Source organism: Fringilla coelebs (assembly GCF_963513975.1).
Source record: "Fringilla coelebs genome assembly, chromosome: Z".
Taxonomy (NCBI): Eukaryota; Metazoa; Chordata; class Aves; order Passeriformes; family Fringillidae; genus Fringilla; species Fringilla coelebs.
Window position 1 is genome coordinate 24,471,094 of NC_140031.1, and position 27,383 is coordinate 24,498,476.

General features: G+C 43.3%; 1 protein-coding gene across 1 annotated transcript in view; it reads right to left on the reverse strand.

The window, feature by feature from the left end:
- The window catches only part of IQGAP2 (IQ motif containing GTPase activating protein 2), a 123,122-nt gene extending 96,773 nt beyond the window's left edge, over window positions 1-26,349 (reverse strand). Inside the window, exons 1-2 of the mRNA XM_084225876.1 lie at window positions 25,505-26,349; window positions 4,154-4,253 (exon numbers count right to left, since the gene is read on the reverse strand). Of these exons, the coding sequence (XP_084082002.1) occupies window positions 4,154-4,253; window positions 25,505-25,550 (146 nt within the window). The 5' untranslated portion in view covers window positions 25,551-26,349. The remainder of the gene's footprint in view (window positions 1-4,153; window positions 4,254-25,504) is intronic.
- Window positions 26,350-27,383: the final 1,034 nt, after the last annotated feature.

Consider the following 27,383-nt stretch of genomic DNA (forward strand, 5'->3'; position numbering starts at 1 on the left):
GGGCTGGGAAAAATGTGGGCATGCTGCTGTTAAAATTCACATAATCCAAGAAGACCTGAGGGCTTGTGACACAGCTGTTTATGCCCACCTTAGACCTTTGCTATTTACTAGTATGATTTTCCAAATTATACTGGATATGTGTCAGGCTGACATCTGGAGGGCTTCTATTAATGGCATCCACAGCTACGTTTCTTGAAGTGCAAAAATCCATGCTCCTAATTGTATATTCTTGATTTTTTTTCCTCTCAGAAGTTCAAGGAAATGGGATGCTATCAATTTTTTGCTCCTTTCTGATTAGTATGCAAGAGACTTCTCTTAAAGGTAAAAGTAATAAATCAAACAACATATGCCAGCAACCAAAACCTCATTTTATCAGATGTGCAGTCTCAGGAAGAAAGGGGCCCAGCAATCTAACAACAACAAAAAAAAATTCTTTCCTCAATATCAAATATAACACCCTATGAAACTTTACTGACTTGTGCAGATATTACAAGCCTGCTCATTGTATTTAAAAACCAATTTCCTATGTTGTATAAGTGTAACAGATACTGTGCCTAGCTCAGAAGGTATTTGCAGAAGCATCAGCTACCAGTGACAGGATTCTTTTTTCATGTTGAACTTTTAGCCAAGTTTTTATTAAAGCTGGGCCACCGTAATTAAATATGCAAACAGTGATCTGAAAAGCAGCTGAAAGCATACATTCTTCACCTGTTTAATTATTTCTGGAATTTTAAAATGCAGAGCTGCTACAAAATAATGTTTTCATTACAAACATGCTGAGAAGCAAAATATGCCTCTTGACATAGCGCCAGTCATGTTCTGCTTGATCTTTTGCTATTTATTGTTTATTATTTATTACTCTCCAATATGAACCAAAGCATGCTGTATTTGCACACAGTTAAATATCTAAAATAGTATTGCTGTCATTTCAGCAGCTACCACTCATTCAGTCTATTTACTGCCATTGATATCCACAGTGCTATGAATATTAAAAAGTCCTCTCCAAGCACTCATGAAGAAGATTAAATGTGTCCTAAAGGCAGTTCCCACTCCCCAGATTCACCCCAGAGGGTATTGCTGCGAGCAAGCAGGCAGCAGGCAGAATTCTGGGTGGTTTCACAACCAGCTGCTGTGCCTGGGGCTGAAGGCACCATCCTGCTGCCTGCTCTGACTCAGACCCACTGCCACAAGCACACAGCAGGGGAGCAGAGCCTGCACATCCCAGGGGTGCTGCTGCTGCGGAGCTGGGGAGCACCCAGCTGGGACCCCTCCACCCAGCAGCAGCCAAAGCTGCAGATGCCCATCACTTGGGGATGTTTCCTGGGAAAGCACTACCCCAGTGCAGCTGAAGGGCAGGACTCACCACGGGTTTTGGGAGAAGCCTACACTCAAGCCTCCCCAGCTGGTCCCATTAGAATGGTGACCCTGCTGCTATCTCACTTTCCAGAGTCCCCAGCTTTGTCCAGGCTCTGTAGTGACAGCAAAAATGCTATAATCATGCAGGTACAGACACAGACTGTATATCAACAAGTTTCACCCCAATCAAGCACACAGAGTGAATAACCATGCAAGTGAGAAGCAATACAGAACTGTCTCATGTTTCCCATTTCTCCAGACTGGTGCTGGGAAAAGCGTGGTCATGCAGCTTTGACATTCGAGCCTGGGTCTGGCACTAGCTCAGCTTCCCTGGACAACAGAAGTTGCCTCCTGGGAAAGCAGGGCTAGGGGCTACATAGCCATGAGACACAGGAATTTCTACTTGCTTCTGCAAGCTTTTTTGTAGCTGTTTGTTGCTGGGTTGTTTTCACAGTAGCAAGAGTGTCTTGGAGCAAGGTCTCATGGTACAACAAAATTACCTCAATGGTTCTCTGTGAGGGGAGAAGATTCCCCTCACAATCTTTTTTCTCACAGCAGCTCTGTCTACCCAAAAGCATTCCCAGGGCCTCTACCACACCCTGCATGGTCACCCCTTCCTTCCTAATGAGCACTGGGACCGGTGCTCTGAGGCAGAGGAGGACATCCAGCAGCATCGTGCTGCCGCATCAGCTCCATCCATGACAGCCCAATCCCTTGGTAAGGGAAGTACAATGCTCCTTACACTGCAGAACTCCTCCCCACCTCATGAAGTAACCACCACTGAACAATACTAGTGGATTCTGATTTTCCAAACTGAGATCCAGAAAAGCTTCCAGGTACCTAACAACCCTGGAAGTAATTGTCCTGGATATGAAGTCCCATCATGGACTGCAGAGCTAAAACAATGCTTCCTCTAGAGAACTGCTAGCAGCAAGAAACTCTATGAAAATAAATACAAGGAAGGGGAGGAGGTTACTCATAGCAGATGCTATTTTAACTCATTAGTTGTAAAAATAATTTCACATCTCCTTGTGAAATATCAAGGGAGATGCTTCAAATTAGCTAGAGGACTCAATTTCAAAATGACACGTAGCCTGGGAAAGGGGAAGGTTGAAGAGAGCCAGGAAGAAAAAGTAGTCATAACAGCAGCAGAAGAGAAAAGGTTGAATTTGGAGACTAGATGCCATAAGGCAGCAGACAGGTGAATTGCAACTTACCAAGGAGAACCCTTGAGTGAAATCAAGCCTTGACTCACTGAGGTTAGCTGATATGGTGGACCTGATCTAACACCTCCACAAGTGAAACCTGCTCCCTTCCCTCTCTCCAGTGTGCAGCTGCACCCCATCCTCTTCCTCTTGCCTGCTCAGATTCTCCTCTGACCCCTTGATCAGACCAGTCAGCTCACTAAACCACAGAAACCTAACTCAGCAAAAGAACTTCACACAGCCAGCATAGCAGGCTGACTCCTCTGACTGAGGGCAATCTCTTCAGCTGCACACTGGGGGCAGCAGGAGCATGTGGAGCAGGTCAGCCCTCCCTGCCAGCAGGACAACACTTGCCATCTTCAATATCTGAACAAGGAACCACTGCAGGAGAAAGAGGAAGAAAGAGCAAAGGAGGCAATGTTTGCTGCACCAAATGGAACAATGTAGTGAAGAGGAAGTAAGAATGGCTGATTTTTATAACAATACTCCTAGGACAAAACCATTGGCAGCTATTGAGAGGGAAGCATGTGGATTCAAGGCCCAGAGCACAACTGAATAGCAGATTAGTGACTGAAATACACTTGTTTAAACCACTACAAAGATGCTAAGCTTCATCTTCATACTAAGGTTTCACAGCTTGCACTACTAATCACAGTTCAAGTTTTCTTTTCTCAATAGAGATTCATAGGAAAGTCATCCAAATAGAGTTTATAAGTAAAACCACCATCGTCAACAAATACAGAGCAGAAGCAAGACACGACCAGTGGTGCCAATAACACTAACGTGAGTATAAGAGGCATCTTTGAAAAAGTCTGATCAGACAGAATATAAAATAGGCTTTTACATATATAATAATTGCAGCACTTGAAGCTACTTCAAAAGCACAAGGATACTGTGCCCTGTTTCCCTGCTCTCTAATTATGAAAATGCTGTTGAATATTTGTTTTGAGAATGAAGTGAACATAGCACAGTACATTTGCACAAAGGTGATCAAAACACTGTGCACTTCAAAATCAGTGTTTCATCACTGTTGCTGCTGCTTTAAGAGATGAGTACTGCTGACCAGGAGGAACTGAAGCAAGAGCAGAGTCCATCTTCTCTTATTGCCCTGCCTGCACTTACCACTGTAATACAAAGATGATATCAATCATTAAACCTGTAAGAGCCCAGGTGATTTTCTGCCATCTTAGTGACCTGAGTCACTCCACAAGAAGTAGCACCAAGAAGGGAGCACAGCCACAGAGCCAGGAGAAAAACACTTTCCCCAGTTAGTCACATAAGCCTGACTCAGCTTCTCACAAAACTACAGCCTTGTGTTTTAGCATCCAGCCCCAACTTTCAGTGAAAATGGGCCAGTTTCAGGATGCTGTCTTGAAATAATTCTAAATCTTTAGAAATAATTCTAAATCTTTCTTTGAATCAGACTTTTCATACTGGCCATTAGTTTTTCATACTGAGTGCTAAGATACTTGGATTAACTAAATATTGAAGTAATTCAAGATGTTAAATCAAAAATTATGATGCTCAAGAACACAACAGGCCAGAACATCCGCATTTAAAGGCCAGAAATAAGTGTGCTTTCATTTACTCACCTTTTTGCTTCTTCTAAGTGGCACAGATACTCATAAGCAATATTCTGACGCCTCCTCTCATCCATTTCCTCTGCAGAAAGCCTTTCATCATCCACAATAGCTGCAAACAGAAACCCATATCAAGTTATACATGAGTCTGTGTGATTTTTAGAGCAATTTTACTTAGAACTTGGGTGAATTGCTGAAGAAGGGAAATAAAAATAGCTATCACTTCTCTTTAGAAGAGGCCTTTTATAGTGTGGTGCACAAAGATGCCTAGGTCACCAAGAGTATTCTGTTCTTTCTACAGAGAATTCCTCAAGTTTCACTTCTTCAAGACCAAGCATGTATTGCTCTGAGGCCATTGCCTGGTTTGGGAGCAGGATGGAGCACTCTTGGTGGGGCTGATGGAGCACTCAAACACAGGGGGCTGAGGCTGGGACCCAGCAGAGTTTCAGTTTACACGTCCTCAGAAGAGTTTGAGGACTCTTATGAGGAAGCTCAAGGCAAGAAGCAGGTGGAGCAGCCCCATGCTAAGCAGATCCTCAACACTAGAGACAAAGACAACACACTGTAAAGGTATCTCAAGGACAACATGGGAATTGGCTGCCGCTTCAGGAACCTGTGAGACTGCAACATGCTGAGCTGCCTCCCACTGATGGAGGTGACGATGGTTGTAATCAAATGAACCATCTGTGGTTTCTCCTACTTACTGCTGCAACCTCATCACCTCCCATAAAAACACTCTCCCAGCCTAGTAAGGATGTCTGTGCACATCTCCAGCTGCAAATAACCCCAATTATTTACATCTACTACCCAGTGACCGGTCTTTCTCTATTTGTAGATTCTTCCAAATGTTTCTAGCAGTGAGTCTGAAGGAGCATACTCTTGTGCTGACTTCTAGGTGAATTTCAGCCACAGCAGTGAGATTTTTGTAAACAGCCTTCAGCATACACCAGCTACCAAAATGACACCCTATTTGTACTAAGCTGAGTGTTGGACTAGATCATCTTGAAGATACCTTCCAACCTTGATCATTCTGTGAAAAACGTGGTCCTACATTCTTTCATGTTTTCAGGCACATGCTCACATCACCTCTCACCACAGCTGGCAACCCAGTGTACCAGAACATGGGGTAGCTCTTGCTAAAGAGACCTGTTTCGGGGGGATTGTCTCCCTGATCTGAGCCCCTGCATACTTGCAGGCACCATGTGCAGGCACAAGGGAGGGGACGGAAATGCAGGGCTGGACTAGCTGCTTTCTGTGGCATCCCACGAGTAGGTTAGCTGAGAACATCATGACACATCCTCGGTAAAAAACCACAGCCCCTGCTTCTCCTGAAATGCACTGTGATGTGCTTTGTTAGTTGCATTCCCACATAGACTCGAGCAAGTTCTCAGCTTTTCCCTGAGAATTGCTTCAAGTAGGGGATAAACACTTTCAGGTAATGGATACAGGCAGCTCAAGTAAAAGGTGCTTAAAAACAGCCGGACTCTGATTTTGGAAGTACTTGCATACCTTGAAACCTATACCTCAAAAAAAAAAAAAAAGAAAAAGAGCCAGAGAAATTATCTCACATGCATTTACTGAGGACACAAAAGAAATTACACTATGCACCCACATTTTGGACTGATGCTACCATACGTTTGTTAAGGTCTTGTATAGCTGCTTCAAGCTTTGTAGCTTAAGTTTTAATGACCACATGGGAGTTGATATCTCTCATCTTCCTTTGCTTTTAAGATTGCTCTTCCTAATTACCCAGATGTTTCATACACCAATCAAACAAATATATGTCTTGCTCAGAGTTTCTTTTAAGTCTGGTAGCTCCAATAAGCATGACTCACTCTAAAATGAGCTCTCAGATATTGTAATCAGGATATCACTTGCCATGAGCCAAAATATTCATTTGGAGGCAAACATGGGATGCAGATGGTAAAGCACTGTGCCTGGCAAGCTGGCCATGGAGGCTGCTCTAATAGTGCTCTTGTCCTCACCACCATCAGCACAACCAGACAGGCTGCTCTGATTCCATGACATAGCTCCTCTGCTGCAGAGACCTCCTGACTTCCCAGAGCAAGGGAAAAATACTCAAGAGCCACCACACTGAAGCATAATATATCATTTTATTGCTTGAAACACGGAGATCAAGGGCCCCTTTTCAAAAGCTCTCCCAGCTATGAGTGCTCACAAGTGGGGACAAGTGCTGTCAGAAGAGCCCAGCTGATTGTCCTACTTGGCTATGGTCCTGTCAGCTAGGGGGGGACAGCCAACCCCAGGCCAAGCCTTCATCCCCAATGACAATTCCCATGCCCTGTTCCTCATCACTTGTTAAACAATTGTTTACTCCTGCCCTCCAAGACAAGTCAACACAGCCACAAGCAAATCAGAAAAAAAGGAAGCTTGTCTGAATACAGGTGAAGGAAAACCACATGACCCATGCGAGAAGTATCAGTCTAGGAATTAACCTGAATAACACTAATGCTTTGCAATTTAGTCCTGGATCTGCACGTCCATGGGTGCCTCCCATACCCAACAAAGGTATCCTAGATCAAGCAGCCCTGGCCAGACTCAGATCCCTTATTAAAATTACTTGCAAATATTGATTCAGAGAGTGGATGAAGGTACCAACAGATACTGTGGAATTGTAATATTTGTTCTGCTTAGCAACCACTGCAACAATGAGAGGTAAGAGCAAGATTAAAAAACAAGTAACTTGTATACTCTGGGAAGTGGGAAACCCAGCTCCTTTCTGGAGGAGGTATCAGCAGCCCACAAATCAGACTTTTCTGTTAGGGCCAAAGCAGCTAAAGTTTCTGGGCTGGATATCTGAGCACTGAAAATACAGAGCACAGGGAATGCCAACACCTAAGGTGCTAATCCTGGGAGGAGTCTCTTACAATGCCAGCTTCCAATAAGTCTGATTACACACTTACCCTCCAGCACATACTGGCTTCAAAGCAACTGTGCTATCACATCAAGAGTGGCTGCAGACACAACTTTAGCAACAGAAATGACAACCTGCAGGTAGCCTCAGGACTGAGCTGTAGAGGCAATTACTCTGAAGACTTGGGCTCTTAAAGTCTAGTCTATAATAACATATTTGGGCAAGGCCTTCAGTCTTTGACTAGAGTCCTGTGTACCTCTTCCTTCAAACATCCTGAGAGCATCCATCAAGCCAGACACACCAAGTTCAACACACAAACAAGTCTCGTTTGGAGACAGAAAGCTCAGCCTTTCTGCTTAACAGAGCAAGTATTAGCCAGAAGACTAGGAATATTGATGAAAGAATAAACATATTTCTGCTATATCAGTAACTTTTTGATAATGCTCACCTCACAATGGAAGAGAGCACTGCAATTAAGAGTGGCAGAGTAATCAGGGCTGGGCTTCACCTGAGGATCTCTACCAAGCAGAATCCTGACACAAAATCTTCCAGCTGAGAAGATCCAAATGCCACAGAACAAGGCACACTCTCCATGAAAGTTATGCAGAGGGAAAAAAATAATCTAAACAACATCTTATGATTAAATTCATTAATTATGTGACTTAACTTCAAATTCAGAGTAATTTCCTTGAAGAGGGAATGTTAGGAGTGCATCTGGACAACCAACAAGATCTAATAAAAATGCTAGCCTTAAAGCTATTTCAATTCATTTTAGAGGACACCCTGCTAGCCAAGAGTTAGTAGACATGAAACATGCTAAGACACCAAGTTCACTTATAGACACTTCTTCATGAACAAAACACTAAAGGAAGAGTGTGTATGAAACACATGGAACAGTGAGCAGTACTAAAACTTAAATTGCCACACGTGGGAGACTTATTCTGGTACTCAGTACAGCCCACCAACTTTCTAATTCTACCCACTACAGATTCAACAGAAATAAAGGAACATTCTACTGGCAGCTTCCTATGTATGTATATTCTACATATTTAGCACAAAAGTGCTTCCCAAGGAGAATTCCTAAATTTAAGACTTGGTCATCTTCCATCAACTGACACATTGTACTTACATGCACTCTCCTCATCCTAAAATTGCCCTGTGTAGGCAGTATCTAGGACTAATTGATGTTTGAGGTCTGGTTGTGAATTGCAAAAACTTTCTGCTGTGCCCTGATCCAAGATAGCCACTCCAGCTGTTGGCAAATTCTTGGAGTTATGCCAGTTGCTGACCACAGAACTGAGAACTCAGCCCAAGGCACTCCATGACCTACAGTCAACATGGGATGATTGTAGGTTCATCTCATGCAGGATGATGCAGGATTTACTAAGTCAGACTCAGCATTAGTAGACAACATGGAAACATTTCAAATTTCTGGATTTGAGCAAATTTTCAGAAATAGAGCCCCACGTCTGAAGATGCAATATTATTACTGAAACTAGCAATCAGCCCAGGTGCACAAGGGCTACTGGAGCCATGACCTTACTAACAGAATCCAGAAAGAGAATTAAAATTTCAGGTTCACAGAGAAGCAGTCACTTTACACAGAAATTTTAAAAACAAGTACTGTCTCTCTAAACGTCATCCAGTTCAGACTTCATCCTCATATTACATTGATGACAAGGATTTTAGAGGTCCTAAGACCACAGGGATAATTTACATTGATACTAAGTTTACTGGAAATCTAATCACTGTTTCAGTGCCTCACCACCCTTAGAGAATTTCTTCCTAATGTCTCATCTAAACCTACCCCCTTTCAGTCTGAAGCTGTTCCCACTTGTCCTATCACTACATACTGTTATAAAAAGTGCCTCTCCATCTTTCTTGTAAGCCACAATAAGGGAACCCTTAACCTTCTCTTCTCCAGACAGAACAACCCCCATTTTCTCAGTCTTTCCTCACATGACAGGTGTTTTAGCCTTCTGATCATTTTTGTGGCCTCCTCTTCTGGTCCTGTTTTACTGATCAGCATCCTTGGTATTCTTGGGGCCCCAGAGCTGGATGCAGTACTCCAGATGGGCTGCTATGCTGCTGGAGTGGAGTGGCTATAATCACCTCCATTGACCTGCTGGTCACGGTAGTTTAGGTTTGAATTTACATTAAGTAAGAGATGTCTCACAGATCTAACTTGCCACAGTTTGCAAACTAGTCCATGGATTGTACTTTTAAAGGGCGCTAAACTTAAAATAATATGTAACAAAAAAGAATGGAAGGAAAAGTAATATTTGTTACAATTTCTAAATACAAATCTCTGGAACACTTCTTGAGGCATAATCTTTAAGTAATTCAGGTATAACCATTTACCAAACAGGTTTTGTTATCTTGGGAAAACTGAAGCTGGAAAAAAACCCTGCAAAACTTACAACAGCACTTAAGGCTTCCTGGTCATTCATTTTCTCTCACACATATGACTATCTGCAACAGTTCAAGAACAGCACGTGGCTGCTCCTAGCAGGCAGACCCTTTAATAAGGCATTTGCCACAGACATATCAAAGGACTTCTTACACTGAAAGCAAAGAAAGGAACAGAGGCTTTTATTTCCCAGGGCCAATCCCCCTCAATTTCCTGCCACCAGAGACTTTTTCCCATGGAAAGCAAGACGTGAGCAATAAGGAGGAGGGCTCTTTTGGCACCACAACAGGGAAGCTCAATGAACAAGACATAACAGACTACGGAGAGAACAAAATCCTCTTACAGTGATGGAATAGAATTTGTAAAGTCAGGGTTGGGGTGATGGGGGGGAGAAAAGATACAGGAGTACATACTATAAAATGCTGGGATAAAAGTTTTTCACGAGTCTTTGAATTAAACATTAGCTAAAGCACATTTCACAGTCTCAGCTGTCTGCTGTCTGAGCCACACAGTAAGCAAGGCAAGGCAGTGTTTCAGTCCACTGGCAAGAAGTTCTGCAAATTCTCTATGTGCCCACCTTGCATCTTCCTGCCTCCTCCTCCCAGGCTCTTACCCCCTATCCAGTATTAGTACAGTCAAAAGTATTCAACAGAGCCATTCTATAACAAAAACAAAAGCCAGGGAGCCTTTCTTGCACAAAAACTTGTGACTGACAGTTTCCTGGCCATAGCCAGTCCCAGTGATAGCCGAGCCCAGTACAACAGGCTCTAGGCAGCATCCCATTTATGCCTCCCTGCAGTGTGAGGACCTTAGCCATTTGTCATCACAATTCAGTGCCGTGGCTGAATTGCATTTTAGATGGTCACAGTGACTTAAAACCTTATCTAATGAGAGAATACTAAGTTTGAAAGAGGCCAATAAATTCATCTTTTGTGTCTTCTTTTTATTCCTAGTAAAATTCATACTCTCAGGTACTTAGCACCCCCTGAGTACCTGCCTTGGGCAGTTCAGCTCCATGGTTGCTCCTAGTTTGGCAGTTCCTGTGCTGCACCACCCAAGCCCAGTACATGGAGCAGGTTGAGCTGGCAATGATCTGAGGCAGCCTCACTGCTGCCTGAGCTGTCCTCATTGCACCAGGACAGGAGCTCAGATCACTGCCAGGAAGCTGCAAAATACAGGGGAAAGATTCATGTACAGATATCAGAAAAACAATTCTCAAAGCTACAAGCAGATGGAATTCCCCCCCCCACGAGCTTCCATTCCCATATCAACTTGCAGGTATCCAATGTAATGATCTATTAAATATGCAGAAGAAAGTGCCTCAACTATAACAACGTGAGCAGAGATAATTCAACAGGCTACTAGGAAAAAATGGCTTTACAGCACCAGACACCTATTACAAGTGTTCTGTTTTTAAGGTATTTTGTACCTACAGGCCTATTGTTATGCTGGAAGTTGTTTATCTTTGGATGAATAATTTCAGGCTCCGATGAAAACAGCTTTCTATAGACTTCTTCTGTCAAAAAGTACAATTGCAAGCAACTAGCATGTGTCTCACAGCAATGAGACCAGATGGCCTGAACATTTTTCTGTGTCTCCTGTTAGGGGTGTTCAGTCCATTCCCTGAAATTCGCTCAAAGGAAGGTCTCTAGACAAAGGCAGGCGCTGCAAGCACTAAAAAAACCTACAACAGCTGTGAACTTGGAGGGCAGATTCACATGAGAGAGTAGACTAATACACTTAATTAAAGAGTGGAGGTCTTCAATATGTAACTTTTCAAATGTTTCCAACATTGAACTACTCTCTCCCTTAAAAATGGCTGTATCTCTCCTAATCTTTTACAATTTCATTGTCAAAGCACACAGGCTTGTGTTGTCAAACAAAAATATAAATGCATCTTCTGGCCAGCTGATAGATATTATCCACTCTCACAAATTATGTGTCACACAGGATCTCCAGGGCCACTGTTCTGGACTACATCTAACTGCCAGAGACTGCACAAACAGGGAAAGCAAACACACACCATTAGAATGGGAGTGTTGAACACAGATACAGAGTAAAAGACATCCTGATAGAAAATTAAAAATATTTGCTAAGCAGTCTTTCCCCTGAGTTTTCCCAGAGAGCCTCACTCCTGTGCATTTACTTTCCTTGATAAAGGTCTTATTTCAGTCATATGTCTGCCACCACAAGCCCAGCCACATCCATTTACAGACACTGAGTGCTATTGCAGTACATGGACCTTGGGACCATCATACAAGGGGACAGCGATGCAACAGCAACCACATTCCACGCTCCTGAACCCCAGTGTCAAAACCACTTCATTTCAGCCAGACACTGGCAAAAGTCTGTAGGGCTCCTCAGGTATGTCTCAAGACACTTCAATCCCCATAAAGTTTAGGAAAAGTCTCATTTAACCGCAGACACAAGTTGGCTTTGGCATTGAGCAAGTGACTACATACGCTGCCAAAAAGTTTAACATTCAATTTTCTGCTTACGGGTGTACACATCCTGTACTCTGCTTCTAAACCTCCAGCTTTCTATAGTATGGTCACATCAGACTTCAGCAGAGGTAAATATTAAAAGACACCAAGTAGTTCTGACATTACCTTACAGTATGATGATACTAGAGCATGGACATCTCTTTCCTGTATGGTAATTTCGGAAAAAAACTTTTTTTTTTCCTGTGCAGAAAAAAACTATTTCATTTTATCTTTAGTTCATTATAATTCTTCAGTATGTTTGGAAAAACAAGGAGATAAAGCAATGGAATTAAAGGAAGCAGATGAAGACCCAACCATTTTAATTTCGCTGCAAGTGTTGCCATCTGCGATTACAAACGTGGAATGCAATGTATCAGCTTGTTGCTCAACCACTTCCACCAACTTTTAACTGCTGGTCTCACCGTCTGCAGCGCACTTGGTGTAATTGCTTAATAAAATTGTAACTGTTTATCTTTGCGTACTTTGCTAGCTGGCGAGTTCAAGGCACAACAGGTTTTCCCAAGATTGAGGCGCTCACCATTAAAACTCTAGCTAATTTCTATGACCTTAAACTTTTAGGTCAACTTAGACAATTGACCTTAGTGCTCTTCACTCACTATTTTTTTTTTAACACTATTTAAACTTCAAGGCAGCTTTCAGAAGCTTTCCTTCTTCAGAGAGTAGTTCATAAGAAAACAAATAGAATCAGGGGTTCCTTTACCACCTTTATCCATTTGCTGTCTTCTTAAATAAAGAACTTATAATTTGAATTCTATGTATTTTGACACATTTACCTTTTGCTTTCCTCATTTCAATGGAATTACTTTAACCTGTTTGCTTTTTATTAGTAATATGCATAAAAATCCTAAAAAAAAGAGCCCAAATTTTACCATATGGATTCCATTTCCTTGCATTTTACCTACTGTGGCCTCAATTCAACTTGACACAAGCAGACTGTAAACAAAATAATGAGAAAGACAGTTTAATCTTGCCAGGCTAGTAAATGCACTATGCAACTATGAAAGGCAGCAAAATGCTAGTGTCTATAATGCGTCTCAATATGAACCCTGTAATTAGATTAAGTCAGAAGACAAATGCAAGTTTTTTGCCTAAAAATGCCATCAAATTTATTTCTAGTATTAGGCAGTTTATATTTAATTTTTCTCTGAAGACAATTGCACACACATCACTAAGTCAGATGTATACAACACCTACATAAAAGGACAAGTAACTTGTGATCACTAAAATACTGTGACGATGATGATGCCAAAAACACAAAACCAAAGACGACTAATCCAAAAGGCGTTCATCCCTATGCAAGCAGTCGGAATCAAGAGTCTCAACAAGTTAACAGGAAAGGTGACTGTGCATGCAGCCGTCTGCAGAACCCCAAAGGCAGCTTTCATTGTGTGTAATCACATCACGCCACTGCCTGAGGCCACAACCGCACCCATCAACATCGGTGGCAGGGCAGAAAGCCACTGCAGAAGAGGAGTGGAAGAACAGGAAAGTGGGGCTGGAGACCATCAGCAGGAAGGGCAGGGCACAGACAGAACTCACTACGGTGGCAGTGGGAAGTCCAAATTCAGGCTTGTTTGCCCATGGTGTGCTCACACACACGGCCACCTACCCCTCTGCAGCACTCCTCTTCACTATTTGCACAGCAAAACCTCTGACCTAGTAACAGTAAGATCACCCTGATTGTGTTTAAGACACCTCAGCCAACACACGGGGCCAGAATAAAGCACACGGCTCAGTGTGGCAAAGGGCCCCACCTGAGGAAGGTAGGCACGTTTGACAAGAGCTGCTGATGCTTCACCAAAGGCAAACTACTTGAAATGAAGAGCATAACACACATGTTTTCTGCATCTGTTGCTGCTACTTGGTAGAAAATCAAAAGACAGATACCCATTTAAACAGTAGCTAATTAAGATAATGCCCTGCAAATACTGCACATGTTTTCTAGCTAAGTCAAGACCTTGTTCAATTTCTGTTTCAGGCTTGAAAATGCAAAAAAAACCCGATCTGCATTACAACTTGAGGCCAGAACAGTGATTCATAAATACACTTGTAGCAAACCTCTTCTACCCAAGGACCGGCTAGGGAAGGCTACACTTGAATCCAAGAAAAGAGGAAGATAAGAACAGGGACAGGGGAAGTGAAACAACTCATACCTCCTGAAAGAAGTTTGGGAGGGAGGAGTTACCTAATGGATTCAATATTCAGATCATTGGACAGCTGAAACCAAAAAGCTTCCTACCAAACTGTTACTGTACAGTAGCCAACTGAAAGAAATGTGGTGATGTGTAGCTTAAAGAACAGAAAATAAGGATGAGAGACAGGAATTCTGGAATAAAAGAGAATCTGCGGAGAAAGCTGTGTCTGGGCCACTCAGTAACTCATACTGTAGAGCTTTAGGAGTCTTGATCTGAGCCATGAGACTCCAGAGGACTGAAACACCTGTCTAGGAAAAGCCATAGAGCAAGAGCACCACTTAATCACAGAGTAAATTGGAAATCACCATGAAAAAGACTGCAGCTAGAAACCCTCAGCCTTGACATCTGGTCTTTATTCTTCTTTTGACAATTCATCATCTTCTGCTTCTTTCACAGCCAGTCTTTTGCAGGGTCCTTCTACCAAGGTCTGAATAAACCATCTGTTCACTTTTTCCACATTCTGAAAGGAGCTCCTGAAAACACCTGAAATGTTTCAGCACATTTTTCCTTCGAGATACAAAGCATGAGAATATACCATGAGGTTGAACTGCAAGAGCACATCTACCTCTGCCTGCCTGGGTTTTAAATTCCTAAATAATTATTACAGTCACAATATCTTCAAAGTTTGTAATTCAAAATTCTTTGGCTTAAAGGCACAATGGATTTTTTTTTTTTTTTTTGTTTAATCTTAGTGGGGAGAAAAAAACTTCCACACTCAGGATAATAGAACAGAAAATTCAGTTTGCAACTACAGACCCAGACAATGAGATTGAATGATTTAAACACAAAAAAAGTCTTCAAATTCACAAGAACAAAGGAATGCTGTATGTTGCATAATACTTATATATAGATATGGTAAGTCTAGGTGATGAGCAGGACCCTTGGGCACTCCAAAGCAGAGAAGAATAGAGCCATGGCAATTCCTGCCCTCCCTCCAGCACTCCTGGCTCCCCTGGGAAGGCAGCTGAGCTGCTTGTTGAACAAGTCCCAAAACTGCTGTGCGTTCAGTAGCTGTTTCTACAGCTGATATGGCCCAGCACAAGCAGGAGCCACAAAATAAAGGGTGGAGGCACAACATCAGGCTCACAAGTTATAATCTCACTCCAAAACCTCTTGTCTTTGTTGACTGTGCTGGTGCACACAGAGGCAGAAAGGCACAGAGGATGGAGAGGTACAGTCTTTGTTCCTGCCTGACGGTGAGATGATAAATTCTTGCAGGAAGAAGGCAAATGCAGCGTGCCTGTGCAGCTGCTCAGTTCAGGGGCAGTGCCAGGCCAGCAATGACCTCAGTTACCACTTGAGGCCTGCTTGGCTGCTTTCACTATGTAATAAGCAAGTGTTTGCAAAAGTAATGGAACTGATACTGCTGGCTCCAGGGTAACCTCCTCCCAGTAGTCCCTGGTAGGTCACTTCAGGAGCACAGTGCACAGGCAGGCATTGCTTGTAGGGCACTTGCCCACAGGGCTTCTGGACAACTCTGACCCTTATTTCTCATTCACATACATACCCAGTAATAGGAATTATTTTTCCTTCATCATCAGGAGTTAGAACCATAGGTGAGAACAAAATGACAAAGTGTTTGAGCCTTGAATAACAGACCTTTGAGCAAGGTTTGAAAAGAACAGACAAATCTTGACCTTTTAAGTCAGTACATCCAGTACGTATTTACTGAAACTCAAAGCTGTTCTGAGTGACAATGACACATCTACCACTGCTTATATCACTGCAAAACCAGATACAGAGTGAGCTAGATGTTGCTCCTAACTGATCAGTAAACCAAGTACTTTCATTTCCAGGACAAGTCTTTGACAGCTGCACCGAAAAGATAAGTTTTTACCTAAACCGTACACTCAAGTTTTTAAGTATTAGTATTTGTTCTACTAAATTTCCTCTAACCTGAGAGAAAATTTGTCCATAGCATCTTGAATAACTCAATTTTTCATGTTATTTGCTTATGTCTACCTTATAACCCAAAGTAATTTTGGGGTTAACAGAGCAAGTACTGACCTCAAGACAGCCTCCTTGTCACCTTGAGCACATTTCCTCTAATGAGAGGAAATCACAGTGACAATGCAAAATATCAACTGCATAGAAAATATCAAGAGCATATCAGAAGCATTATGTAAACACTCCAAAAACAAGTATTTTGCTTGAAACAGCAATATTAAGATCCCCAAAATAAAGGAAGCATAACTAGCATTCAATCGCTGTTATGGCAACAGCAGTACAAGCAACATATATAAACTTAAGACCAAACTAAGTTACATGTTTGCAATTTTTGAAGTCTCTATCCAAAAAGATTTGGGCCCTTGTGCCATGCCTAAGGGCTGTGCACAGAATTTTATAATCTTTTGTATAGCTGCAGTTTGTTTCCTTTCTTGAAGCACTTCTTCAATAAAGTGTGAATCACTTGATTCACAAAAATCAAGACTTTTGCTCAGCTTGTAACAGTTCGTCTTCCAAGTTTTGCCCTGGTTTCCAACTCACACTCTATGGACAGCTTCCTTAAAATGAGACATTTACTGCTGCTAGAGGAAGTGGAGCAGTATAAAAATGTACTTCATCAGCAATACCTTACCCAGGTGAGTTTCTACCATTCCTATTCTGTATAGTAACTATTTCTGTATAGACCCACTGTCACAACAAGCCTTGCTCATCACAAGTATTCCTCCTCTTCCTGGCTTCCACACTAAAGGCTGTGAAGTGTGAGCACATGTGAAATACCTTCTACTTAATTTGTAACACTTTCCATACAAATGGTCAACTTTCAAGAAAGTCTATACTTTAAAGCTTGAGGAAATTATATTTAAAAACTTGATCACATGTAAATTTGCATCTGAAATGTGCCTGAGAAGCTACTGGAGACAACTTCTACAACTGCTATAGGAACCCAAAATTCTTAACTGCTCATTTCTTTGTCCTTTTCAGGAGTCCAAGTCTGTCAATGGGCAGCACTTGCAGCCTGGACAGAAGCAGCCTACCACTCAGCACCTTCCTGACACAGTTTCAGGAAAAAGAATGCAGGTGAACATTACAGAAATCCACCTCTGTTTTTATCAGAAACTCCTGCAAAGATTTATGAAGCTACTTAATTTTGTTTAAGTGTGGCAGCAACATAAAACAAACCTCCCCCTACCCCTCTTCCCTCACCCCCCTTCCCCCCAAAAAAAGAGGAAATATTAAGTGTTATTGCCATGGTTCAGTGCTATAGGAAACAGCAGCCTTGTTTTGCCTGTTACTAACCACAGTACTAAGAAAGTTGATTCATTCTGTTCTAGGACAGCTCATATCTGTGCAATCTTCAGCAAAACCACGTGGTTTTACTTCTCATTTTCTGTGTGTAGATATAAGTTGGAGCAAGGGGCTGGTTTTACAAGTGATAAAAAGTTGTGTATTTTCTGGATTGCTTGAACCCATTTGTTAAACATCACTACCATAGTCAGAGGTGTTATAAATTAGCAGGCAATCCTTGAAGGTCAGTTGTCTATTCACTTTCAATATTCAGCTGCCATGCAGCTTTGAATGCCAAGCCAAGGCTGGTTCTTCTCCCAGCGTTCACTAAATCACAGTGAAGAAATCTGTGCTCTGCTGTGGCCTGAAAAGCAGTATTCAAAACAGCTTCTTAGCTCAGATGTAGTGAAATCATATTTACTGTGTGCCTCATTTTAAAACAGCTGACATTTTTCCTTGGTTAAAACTTTGCCCCAGATTTCTCTAAACATAATCCCTGCTCTACCCTCCTTCGTGTTCCTTTTCAGTTACACCACAACCTACTCATGCTGATATTTATTCTGCTACATTGTATTGAAAAGATATGAATTTTTTACACTGTTTACCACTGAAGAGAGACTATCCAGTCAGTTGTAACTTGGGTAAATCAGTCTTGAAAAAACTAAAAATCACAGAAATAAGCAGCACATATCACAAGTTACGTCTCATCCCCACAGTTTTGAGGCCCCCCAAGTCAAGAGTAATTTTATCAGCTACAAGAAAGAGATCAAAAAAGCATCTTGGATCTCACTTTGTGTAAAAAAAACATTTATTTTTCTTAGTTGGGAAGTCTAGAACTCAGTTTCTTCAAATTTTAAATTTTCTTAGCACTGTAGCATTGCCTGGCAAGCCCTGCCATGCCTTTACTGACACGGATTTGTGAAATTACAGCACTAAAGACAAGATTACCTTAAAAATATTTCTCCAATTCAAAACTCAGGGGTAACAGAGAGCTGAAAGCAGCCCCAGCTGCTTCAGGTGGAGAGAGCACAAGGCTGCCAGCAGCACCGCAGCAGAGGCAGCTGGGGACACCAGGGGATGGATGTGACACTCCTTCCTGCGTGCCCCAGTCCACCTCCGAGTTCTGCGTGCACGTTTTCCTGCCCCACTGCATGCACACCTTCCAGATCTCTGTGTGCAGCAGGAGCCCAGCTTTAACTTGATCTGCCATTCTCTCAGGTGCTGGAGCTCATCTCTACTCCAGCTACTCCATCATGCTGGCAGACCTGCCCGCAGGCTCATGCTGCAAACCGGACTGGGGACCTAATCCAGCCAAAAATAATTCCATAGGAGGAGTCAAGGTCACTTCTTCCACCAGCAGAGTTGACTGAAAGCACACTCAAAACCACAGTTTCAGGGTGTGGCTGCAGAGCAATTTTAACACCCCTAAACTCTGTCTGCTACAATCCCACCTGACCAGAAAGTCCCCCTGCCTTGGCCAGCAAGTGAAGCTGTGAGACCTGCAGTCACCCCCTGCACAGACCAGAGGTGACTGCAAATCCAGAAATGCAAATCAGCTCTGCTAGGAGAGATTAGCTTCCTGACAGATTGGGTATTCATGCTGGCAAGAGGCGAAGTCTTCAGCAGCATGACAGGGCAGCTGAAGACAAGTTCCTGCTGCTGAAGCCTCACCAGCTGCAGCAGTCTGCAGAAAAGCAGGCGAGGGGATCCCAGTGCAAATAACACCAGTTAAAAACAACATCTTATCAATGATGTTTACCCTAGACACAGGATCATATTCTGAAAAAATCTGCGTCCTTGATTAGTTCAAGGTTTTTTTGCCTTGTTTCTAATACTTCAGCCAGAGTACTAGGCACAGGCCTAATACTCAGCTATGATTCCTCAAAACATCTTTGAAACAACACCCTTAAAACACAAGTGAAACATTTACTGGCCTATAGTTCGACCCTACAACCCTGTGAAAAAGCAGGTGCCTTAATGAAGTACACTTCTGTACAGAGTTTGGGCATTTCCCATTCCAGCCGCCTCTGGATTAATCTGTGCTCTCCTCCCAGAAAAGGAGAGTCCAATCCCGCAAATATAATCAGTTTACAGAGCAGTTTTATAAATAAAGCACAAATGCAGGAGGTTGTTTTTCATTTCAGGAGGAACAGACAGTAGAGGATTGATAGCAAGCACGACTACAAATTCCTCTACATACTTTGAAGCCTGGTAAGAGTTACTTTAAATACCTTGCTAGATGCCACAAAAGCTTTTACTGCACTTTCAAAGAAGCAGGTCAGAGTCCACAAGAGGACTGGCAGAGACCACATCCTTCATCACTCACTTTAGCAGAAGCCACGGACTGCTTAGCCTTATACACGAAGGCCAAGATAAGCATCTGCGATGGGGACAGTAGCTTCTAGCAGCTTTGGAACCTGGCTGGCAGACAGGACAGGACCACACCTGGAGGCAGAAAGTCTTTATGGGCTGGCAGCAGTTTGCCAGCTGCTGTGAGTCAGAGCTCCTTGAATCTGATTCCTGAAGAATTTCTATCTAGACGACCTCAGTTTGGGCAATAAGTGATAACAAAGAATTGACATGATCCCTCTAGATAAGTATTTCTTGCTAGTGCATATTCATTTGAGTGAAATAGTAATTTCAGCACTGAAATCAGCCACCAGCACAGGTTCTTAATGGCTGTTTATTTGCTTACACATTTCAAAAGGTATTCAGAAGCTACACGTTTCACTGTGCAGAGTTTATAGGACAACCATCTGGTTTAGTACCCCGTTCCCTCCCTCTCCTGCCGCCTCACCAAGGCTGTGGGCAGCCAGAGAACACACTGCAGGCACCGCCTGCCCCACCAGCCCCACGGGCCAGGGCACTCTTGTCCTGTGTCACACCAAACAGCAAAACTCAACTGGAGTAGTCCCAGGGCAACATGTTGGTCTCCAGCACAGCCCCATCCTTGTGTCAGATACTCAGCAGCCCACTTCTCCTCCCAGCAGTTAAAATAAGGCAGTATATGCTCAGCAAACTTCTTCAAGTCCAGCTGGCACCACTCTGAAGGGAGCATTGCTGTTTTCTGAAGGTGAGCCTAAGTGCCAAGGTGCAGGAAGTGCTGACCCATGAATGAGCTGAGCAAGACACAGCTCTCGCTCCAGCCTGTCTTATCAGGGATCAGCAAATGGGGCATGTACAGCAGGCATCCCTCCCCAGGAGGGGGGCACCTGGCCCCTGCCCCCAGTCATGGTCCCCAGCCCAGGGTGGGCACATCTCCTCCCCTGTCCAGCACCTGCACTTTCATTCCACAACATGCAGTAGTTCAAGGATACCTGTTCCAGAAAAACAACGAAACAGCCTGAACACGTGAAGCAAACACAGCAGGTTAATCATTTCCTGCAAGGAGCAAGCACAGGAGAGCACACTTGCTTATCTTCACACTGAAATATGACCCACCAGTCCTGCCCGTCACTGACAGGCAGTTTTGGGGGTTTTTTTCTGCCTTACATGTGGGGTTATTCCTAGTAAAACATAGTCAGCAACAGTATCAAGCAAACTTTGAGCTAGAAAAATTATGTAAAAAACCCCACTTGACAGAAGAGGCGAGCTAAAAATCTGCATGCTCCCTATTCCCTGCCTCAAGTGTCGGACTTGATGTAGCACGCTCATATGTGCTATAAATCCCGTTTCCAGTGCAATATTAATATTTCCTGTTTCAACAGCATTCAAGTAGCTTTAAGCGTGCTCTAACATAGCTCTGCCCTTTCTTTACCAGCAGACTTCAGGGGAGATGAACCTGCTTTGTACAAAAAGCACACAGAGAACCACTCCTACCAAGTGAATTACGTGCACTTGTTTAAACAAAGCAGTTAAACTTTTTGAGTTCTCATTCAACAGTTTAATTATTAGCAACCTGCAAAAAGAGTAGAAGAGATAAACAGTGTATTTGGTTGCCAAATAACACCCATGAATAAAAAAGGATAAAAGCACTCGCATAAGTCACAGGCACTACAAGAAAGCATACACCCAAAAGAATATATATGCATAGGACACAGCAAAACATTTTTTTAAGTTCCAAAAAACTTTTTCAAAAAACAAAATCCCATCTGTTTTCACTTATGAAAATCCTATGGAACTTTTACCAAAACACATTTCCCCCTTTTTAGACCGAAAAAGAGTCATTTGTTTCACTGCACTTACTAGACATGCAGACAAATTTATAGTGTTTTATGTTAAAAGCTTTTCAAAAAGCCACTGGTTTGCAAACTTTCACATCCTGCTGAGCAAAGAAGCTAGGTATAGTTTCATAGAGAGGCGTAGGCTGTGTTTCACTTCAGGTTTGCCCTGCCTGTCTCCACAGGCAGAGCAGCACTCCCTCGTGAAGCTTCATGCTGCTTATGTCTCATCTCCAAACTCCTAGTGCCAAACAGTAGCAATTCTGGGAGCCGGCACCAGAAGCACAAGCAATGCCCTTATTACTGGATACCAAAATCCATTTTCCCCCTGTTTTAACCCATCATCCATGCCCTGTGAAGCCAGCTTTCTGGCCTCAGCAGCAGAGGTGAAGACTTATTTGTGTCTCCTACATAAGCATCTACTGATGTTGGAGTGCCTAGCTCAGTACACAGGGACTCGGGGCTGAATATTAATTCAGCTACTCTGAGCATGTTAATGCCTAAAATCCTTTTCAAATCCAGATATTCACTCTCTGTAGCTTCACTACATTCCTGGAAGTGCAGAACTTTCAGACAGTTCACAAAAACTTGAACATTTGTTTCTGCACACAGATTTCAGAGAAAACTAGCTATGAAGGAGCTGAGAATGTCAGGAAATGAGCATTCTCAAAGATACACCATTGCCTGATTTGGTGTCTTCCCATATTCAGTCTGTGAGGCACATCTGAGATTTATACTTTTTCATCTTCACAATCTTCCACAGCACCAAGCATTTTTGTTATAAAAATGGCTCAAGCCTCTAGTTGTAATAAAAGTCCCAATTCTCTGCAGTTCTTTGAACCTCTGCTTCTGATTGTGCTGGGATTGAGAAATAAACCAGGCAACAGCTGTAGGCAGACTTGAAACCACTAGGTAAATTCAGTTGCAGTGTGTCTGTTAACACAGTTTCGGCTGGATAAGCTGGCTTCCTTGTAATTTGGCGTTCTCGCTTGAATTGGTACTGGAGATAAATACCTGTCTGAAGGGCTCAAGTGGAGCACCAACAGAAACCTCTTCTGCATCTCTTTTAAGCTATAGACAGCAAGCAGAGTTGGAGGCACCTTTCAACAGGTGGTCCAGGAAGCCACAAAACTTTCACCATAACAGTCCAAGGGAAGGCTCTAGGAGTTTGGTCTGAGCTCTGAGTCTCCCACGAACCATGCTCATCCTGAAATAGCACCAACACAGAAAGGGACTCTCTTCTTTGATTCCATTCATCAATTTCCTGACTTTAAATATGGAAATGATCAGCTCTAAGATTTTTTTTTCCTAGATGTTTGTGTTACTATATCAGCAAATCTTGTAATGTCCAACTTCTTTCAAGTCCAGGATATGTCTTCCCAGTGAAATGCTACTCATAATCATGCACCAGTTTATATAGCACCTGGCAGAAAGTTGTGATAGTAAAACGCTAGCATTCTTCAGAGCAATACACAAACTCTGCTAGGAACTTGAAGCCAAAGTCAAAAGTCCAAGTTAAGTTAAATGTTTAAAACAGTTCTAGGTCACTAAAGTAAGGGGTCTTAGAAATTTGATAGGCTAACTTGTAGGCTAATTTATTAACTCCTTAGGAAATCCAGAAGAGATGTTGTGTTCTCAACAAAGGGAACTGTTTGTCAGTAATCCAAAGGGAAGTTTTAGTTATGTAGGGAACCTACAACTTATGAGAACTCAGATAATGTTAGTGTTAGTTTTCAAGTTAGGGAACATTTTTTTGGGTTTTTTTTTAGGTGCTGGATCTCTTCGCTTCTCAAAATGGCAGCCAAACTCAATGCAGATAAAACATACATATTTCTCTAAACACAGGCTAAAAAACTCAAACACACACCTCTACTTGTCACTACAGACAAGGCTATGGATTGTTCTTTAAAGTATGGAGGTCTCCATGGAGGTTTTTGGTGTATTTTTTTTAAATATTGCCATCAGGCTGGCATACTTCAAGAGCCTTTGCCTAGTCTCTTGAAGAGAAAATAATTTCAAAGGTTCCTGCAGCAAAAATTGCACTCCACAAAGAAGTGGATGCAGTGTGGCACAGCAGCCACAGCTTCTCACTCAGGAAAGGAGAGAATAACTACTGGATCCCAAGCAAGCAGACATTATTTGTCAGAGGAGAGGCACCATTAGAAAAGACAGCTGAACTCTCACCCACTCTTGTACCTGGGGCAGAGAGACCCGACACCAAGAGTGGCTACAACTCAGAACATGAGCGTCCCCATGGTAACTAGAACAAAATGCTCTCAACTAGCATAACAAAGCATAAGCACTGAGAGGATAGACCATATCTTCAAAACTATATTTAGTGTCCTTAACATGGTCATTCTTTCCCATAATAATGATCCTTAAAATACTCTGAGCAGCTCTGGCAATGAGGTAATTCATCCTCAGCACCCAGGTAGGAACAAGACTCAAAGGATGAGCCCTTTGCTTTGAGTCAAAGCCTAATCTTTGCCTTTATCAGAAGTCACGACACACTGACTTCTACCTGTCCAGTCCCAAATATTCTGAGACCAGCCACACCAGATCTACACAGGAAAGCCCCCGCTGCTGAAGTCCTGATGGGCATACAACAAACATTTCCCCACCTCTGCTAGAGGGACAGTATCCAAACTGAGGCTGGAGCACGATGCTGCACACCTGGACACTGCCCAGCCAAACGTGCAATGGCACAAGCAGCTGGGATGACTGGTTTCATGTGCAAAGTAGCCACCTTTGCTAGCACAACACCACGGGCACTCAGACAATGCCTGTGGTAACCAGTGAACACACACAGCTTCAAAGAGATGTAATCCACCTACTGGGTAAAACGAAAAACGAAACCTACAGGCAGGTTCCACAAACTGCCCCAATAGAGGGCATCAATAGGGTGAATCAGTCATCAAGGAGAAGAAATGCTCAGAGGAGCATCGCATTCTGCAGGCTGAAGTCTTGCTGCCAAGCTTTTTCTACTTGTCTTAGGTGGAATCTAGGTGGCCCTTAACACCGTTAAGGAGTTTTGTGTTTCTTTCTAAAGGGAGGTTTCAAAACCGGTTTTAAACAAAGCCACTATGATAAGAACTGGGTAGTTGCTCATTAGACAACAGGATGCCAGGGTTGTTGAGAACCTTGCAAATCATTAGTGTGTTCCCATTTTGCAATGCCTGAAGTATCAGAGGTATTTCTTGTAGGAATGGCACAGCCATGGGCTTGCGCTGCTGCGCCCCACCAGAGCCAGGAAAAGCACGGGCTGGTGCAAGACCCCAGCACGGCAGAGCACGGGTGGGAGACACAAGCAGCAGGAGGAGGCAAGCTTCAAGGTCTTTTCTTAAACACACGTTTGGGAAGTAAATACGCCCCCTCTAAAAAGAAATGCCTGGTACCTGCACGGTCTCTCCCCACATCCCAAGTACTTAAGAGTTGCAAAGGTCTAAGACAAAGTTATAAAACTAGAAAGCAAAGGTTTAATTTTATAATCCGAAATTCCGAAGTGATAATCCAAAGGTTACCAAGTTACAACCTGAAACGGCAGTCATAACTCAAGTTACGGAGTTAAAACCCAAACCCATACCGGTAACGCCAAGTTACGGCACTAAAACCCAAAGCTCGACCTCTAATCTAAAACTCCCGAGCTGCAATGCGGAATCACAGCTATAATCTATTCACAAAGTTACAGAACAAAACGCAGCCCCGTGAAAACCTGTTCAAAACCCACTCGGAGCCGGCTGCGAGCTAACCTAAAAGGAGCCGGAGCGCTGCGCGCTGCCGCCGAGTCTGCTGGGCGGGCTTTATTCCTCCTTCAACTCGCTCTTTTAAACCGAGAGAGCAGCAAGGGAGTGGGAAATTTCAAAAAAAACACAAAAAACAAAACAACAAACAAACACAAACCAACCAAAAAAAAACCCAAACAAAACAACCTCCCCCCCCAAAAAAAACTAAGAAGAGGTCCAGAAACGCCCCCCGGGACCCCACTCACAGCCGTAGTGGGGCCGCTGCAGGGACGCCAGCTCCTCATGGTGCATCCTGCCGCCGCCGGGAGGGACGGCGCCGGCCCCCGCCCGCCCTTCTTATGCGCGGCCCCGGCCCCGCTGATTTGCTGCGCCCGCGGCCGCGCCCGCCCCGCGCCGCGCCGGGGCCACCCGGGGCGGCTCCGCCAGGGCCGGGCGGCGAGTGCGCGGGAGAGCGCGGCGGGCGGGGGAAAGTGCGAAAAAACAAGGAAAACGGGAGAAAGGAGGCGAGAGAACGGGGAAAAAACAAAACCAAACAAACAAAAGAAAAAAAAAAGAAAAAAAAGGTAGAAAAGCGCCAGGTCAGAAAGGAGAAAAACGAGGGAGAACAATTAAAAACGTAACAACAACAAAAAAATTCCCCCCCCCTCAAAAGCACAAGCAAAAAACCAAAAAAACAACAAAAACCCAAGCCCAAAGGCAAAGGAAAAAAAAAATCAACAAAAACCCCCCCAAAACCCAAAACATCCCCAAAAGGCCCCCAAACAACCACAACACAACAAACTAATACCCAAAAAACCAACAGGCAAGGCCCAAAGGAAAAAAAAAACAACAGAAACAAAAACAAGGAAAAAACACAATAAAACAAAAAATACTCAACCAGCAAACCAAAACATAAAGTGGAAATAAACTAAATCCACTCCCCCTCAAGAGCTGGTGAAACAAGAGGGGAAAAAATGCAAGCAAAATAAACAACAAAAGCAGAACAGTCCCCCCCCCCTCCAAAAAAAAAACCATAACAAAAAAGGAGTACAAAAAGAGTCCTAAAATCAAAAAAGCGGAAACCCATCCCTCCCAAATTCAGGAAAGAACCCCAAACCAGCCATCCATGCAAACCCTCTGACTAAAAGTGAAACAAACCAAAAAAACACCACCCCAAACCACCAAACAATTTAAATAAACCAAATTCCACCGTGTAGAAGGCCAAGGAATCTCCCCTGTGGTGTTTTGGCTGGGTGGACTCTGAAGAGAGGTGAAGAACCAACCCTAAGATTCCCTCCTGTAGTTTTGCTGTTTCACAAAATTCTCACTCCCCACAAGCAGCATTTCTGCCAAACCACAAAGCCATCACCATGACCTGCAGGGCACCTTTGGAGTTGGGTGTACTTGCGTGGACCTGTCCCATGCTGCTGCTCCTTTCTAAGGAGTTTTGTGAGGGAGCTAGGCACGTTCCTCCATTTGAGACCCCTCTCCAGGGTGTCTCTGTCAGAGAGGGCTTGATTTTGGACAGCTGAGCAGCAAATCCATGAATCAATGATTCACATTTTGGGGCTCCCAGGCTCCCAGGTCACTATGCAATGCACCTGAAGATGGTTTCTCAAGTTGCAGTGTATTATAGGGCAGGACTATATCCTCTCGAATGTCACTATGCCCACGCCATGAAGTTTTATGGAAGACAGGATGAGGTAGTGTCTCTGCACAGCCACAGCCTGCCCGTGGGACAAAATGCACCTGAGAATGCTTCTATTTAATTGACATGTACCAGGCGACTCTTAATGTGTGTTTGCAGGTTGTCTGGAAGATTTTAGTCATTTGTGTTTCAAGGGAAAACCCTGCTGGATCTGTAGAGTCTCCTCTGTGGTTGGGCACAGCTCACTGAGGCAGGGAAAGACACTCCTCATAGTACTTAAGGCACGGACTATTGAGGAAGGAAAGATTGAGAGGGTAGGGCAGAAAAACAACACCTAAGAGGAAACATTGTTATTTTTCTTGAGGTGCTTTTGATTTCCCCTGCTCCCTCTTCCTCCGTTCCCAGAGATCAGGGAGGATGGCTTGCAGCAGAGGTGTGTGATGCGAGCACCAGTCGAGCTGCAGTTTGCACTTGGCTTTCTGAATGCTTTCTGAATG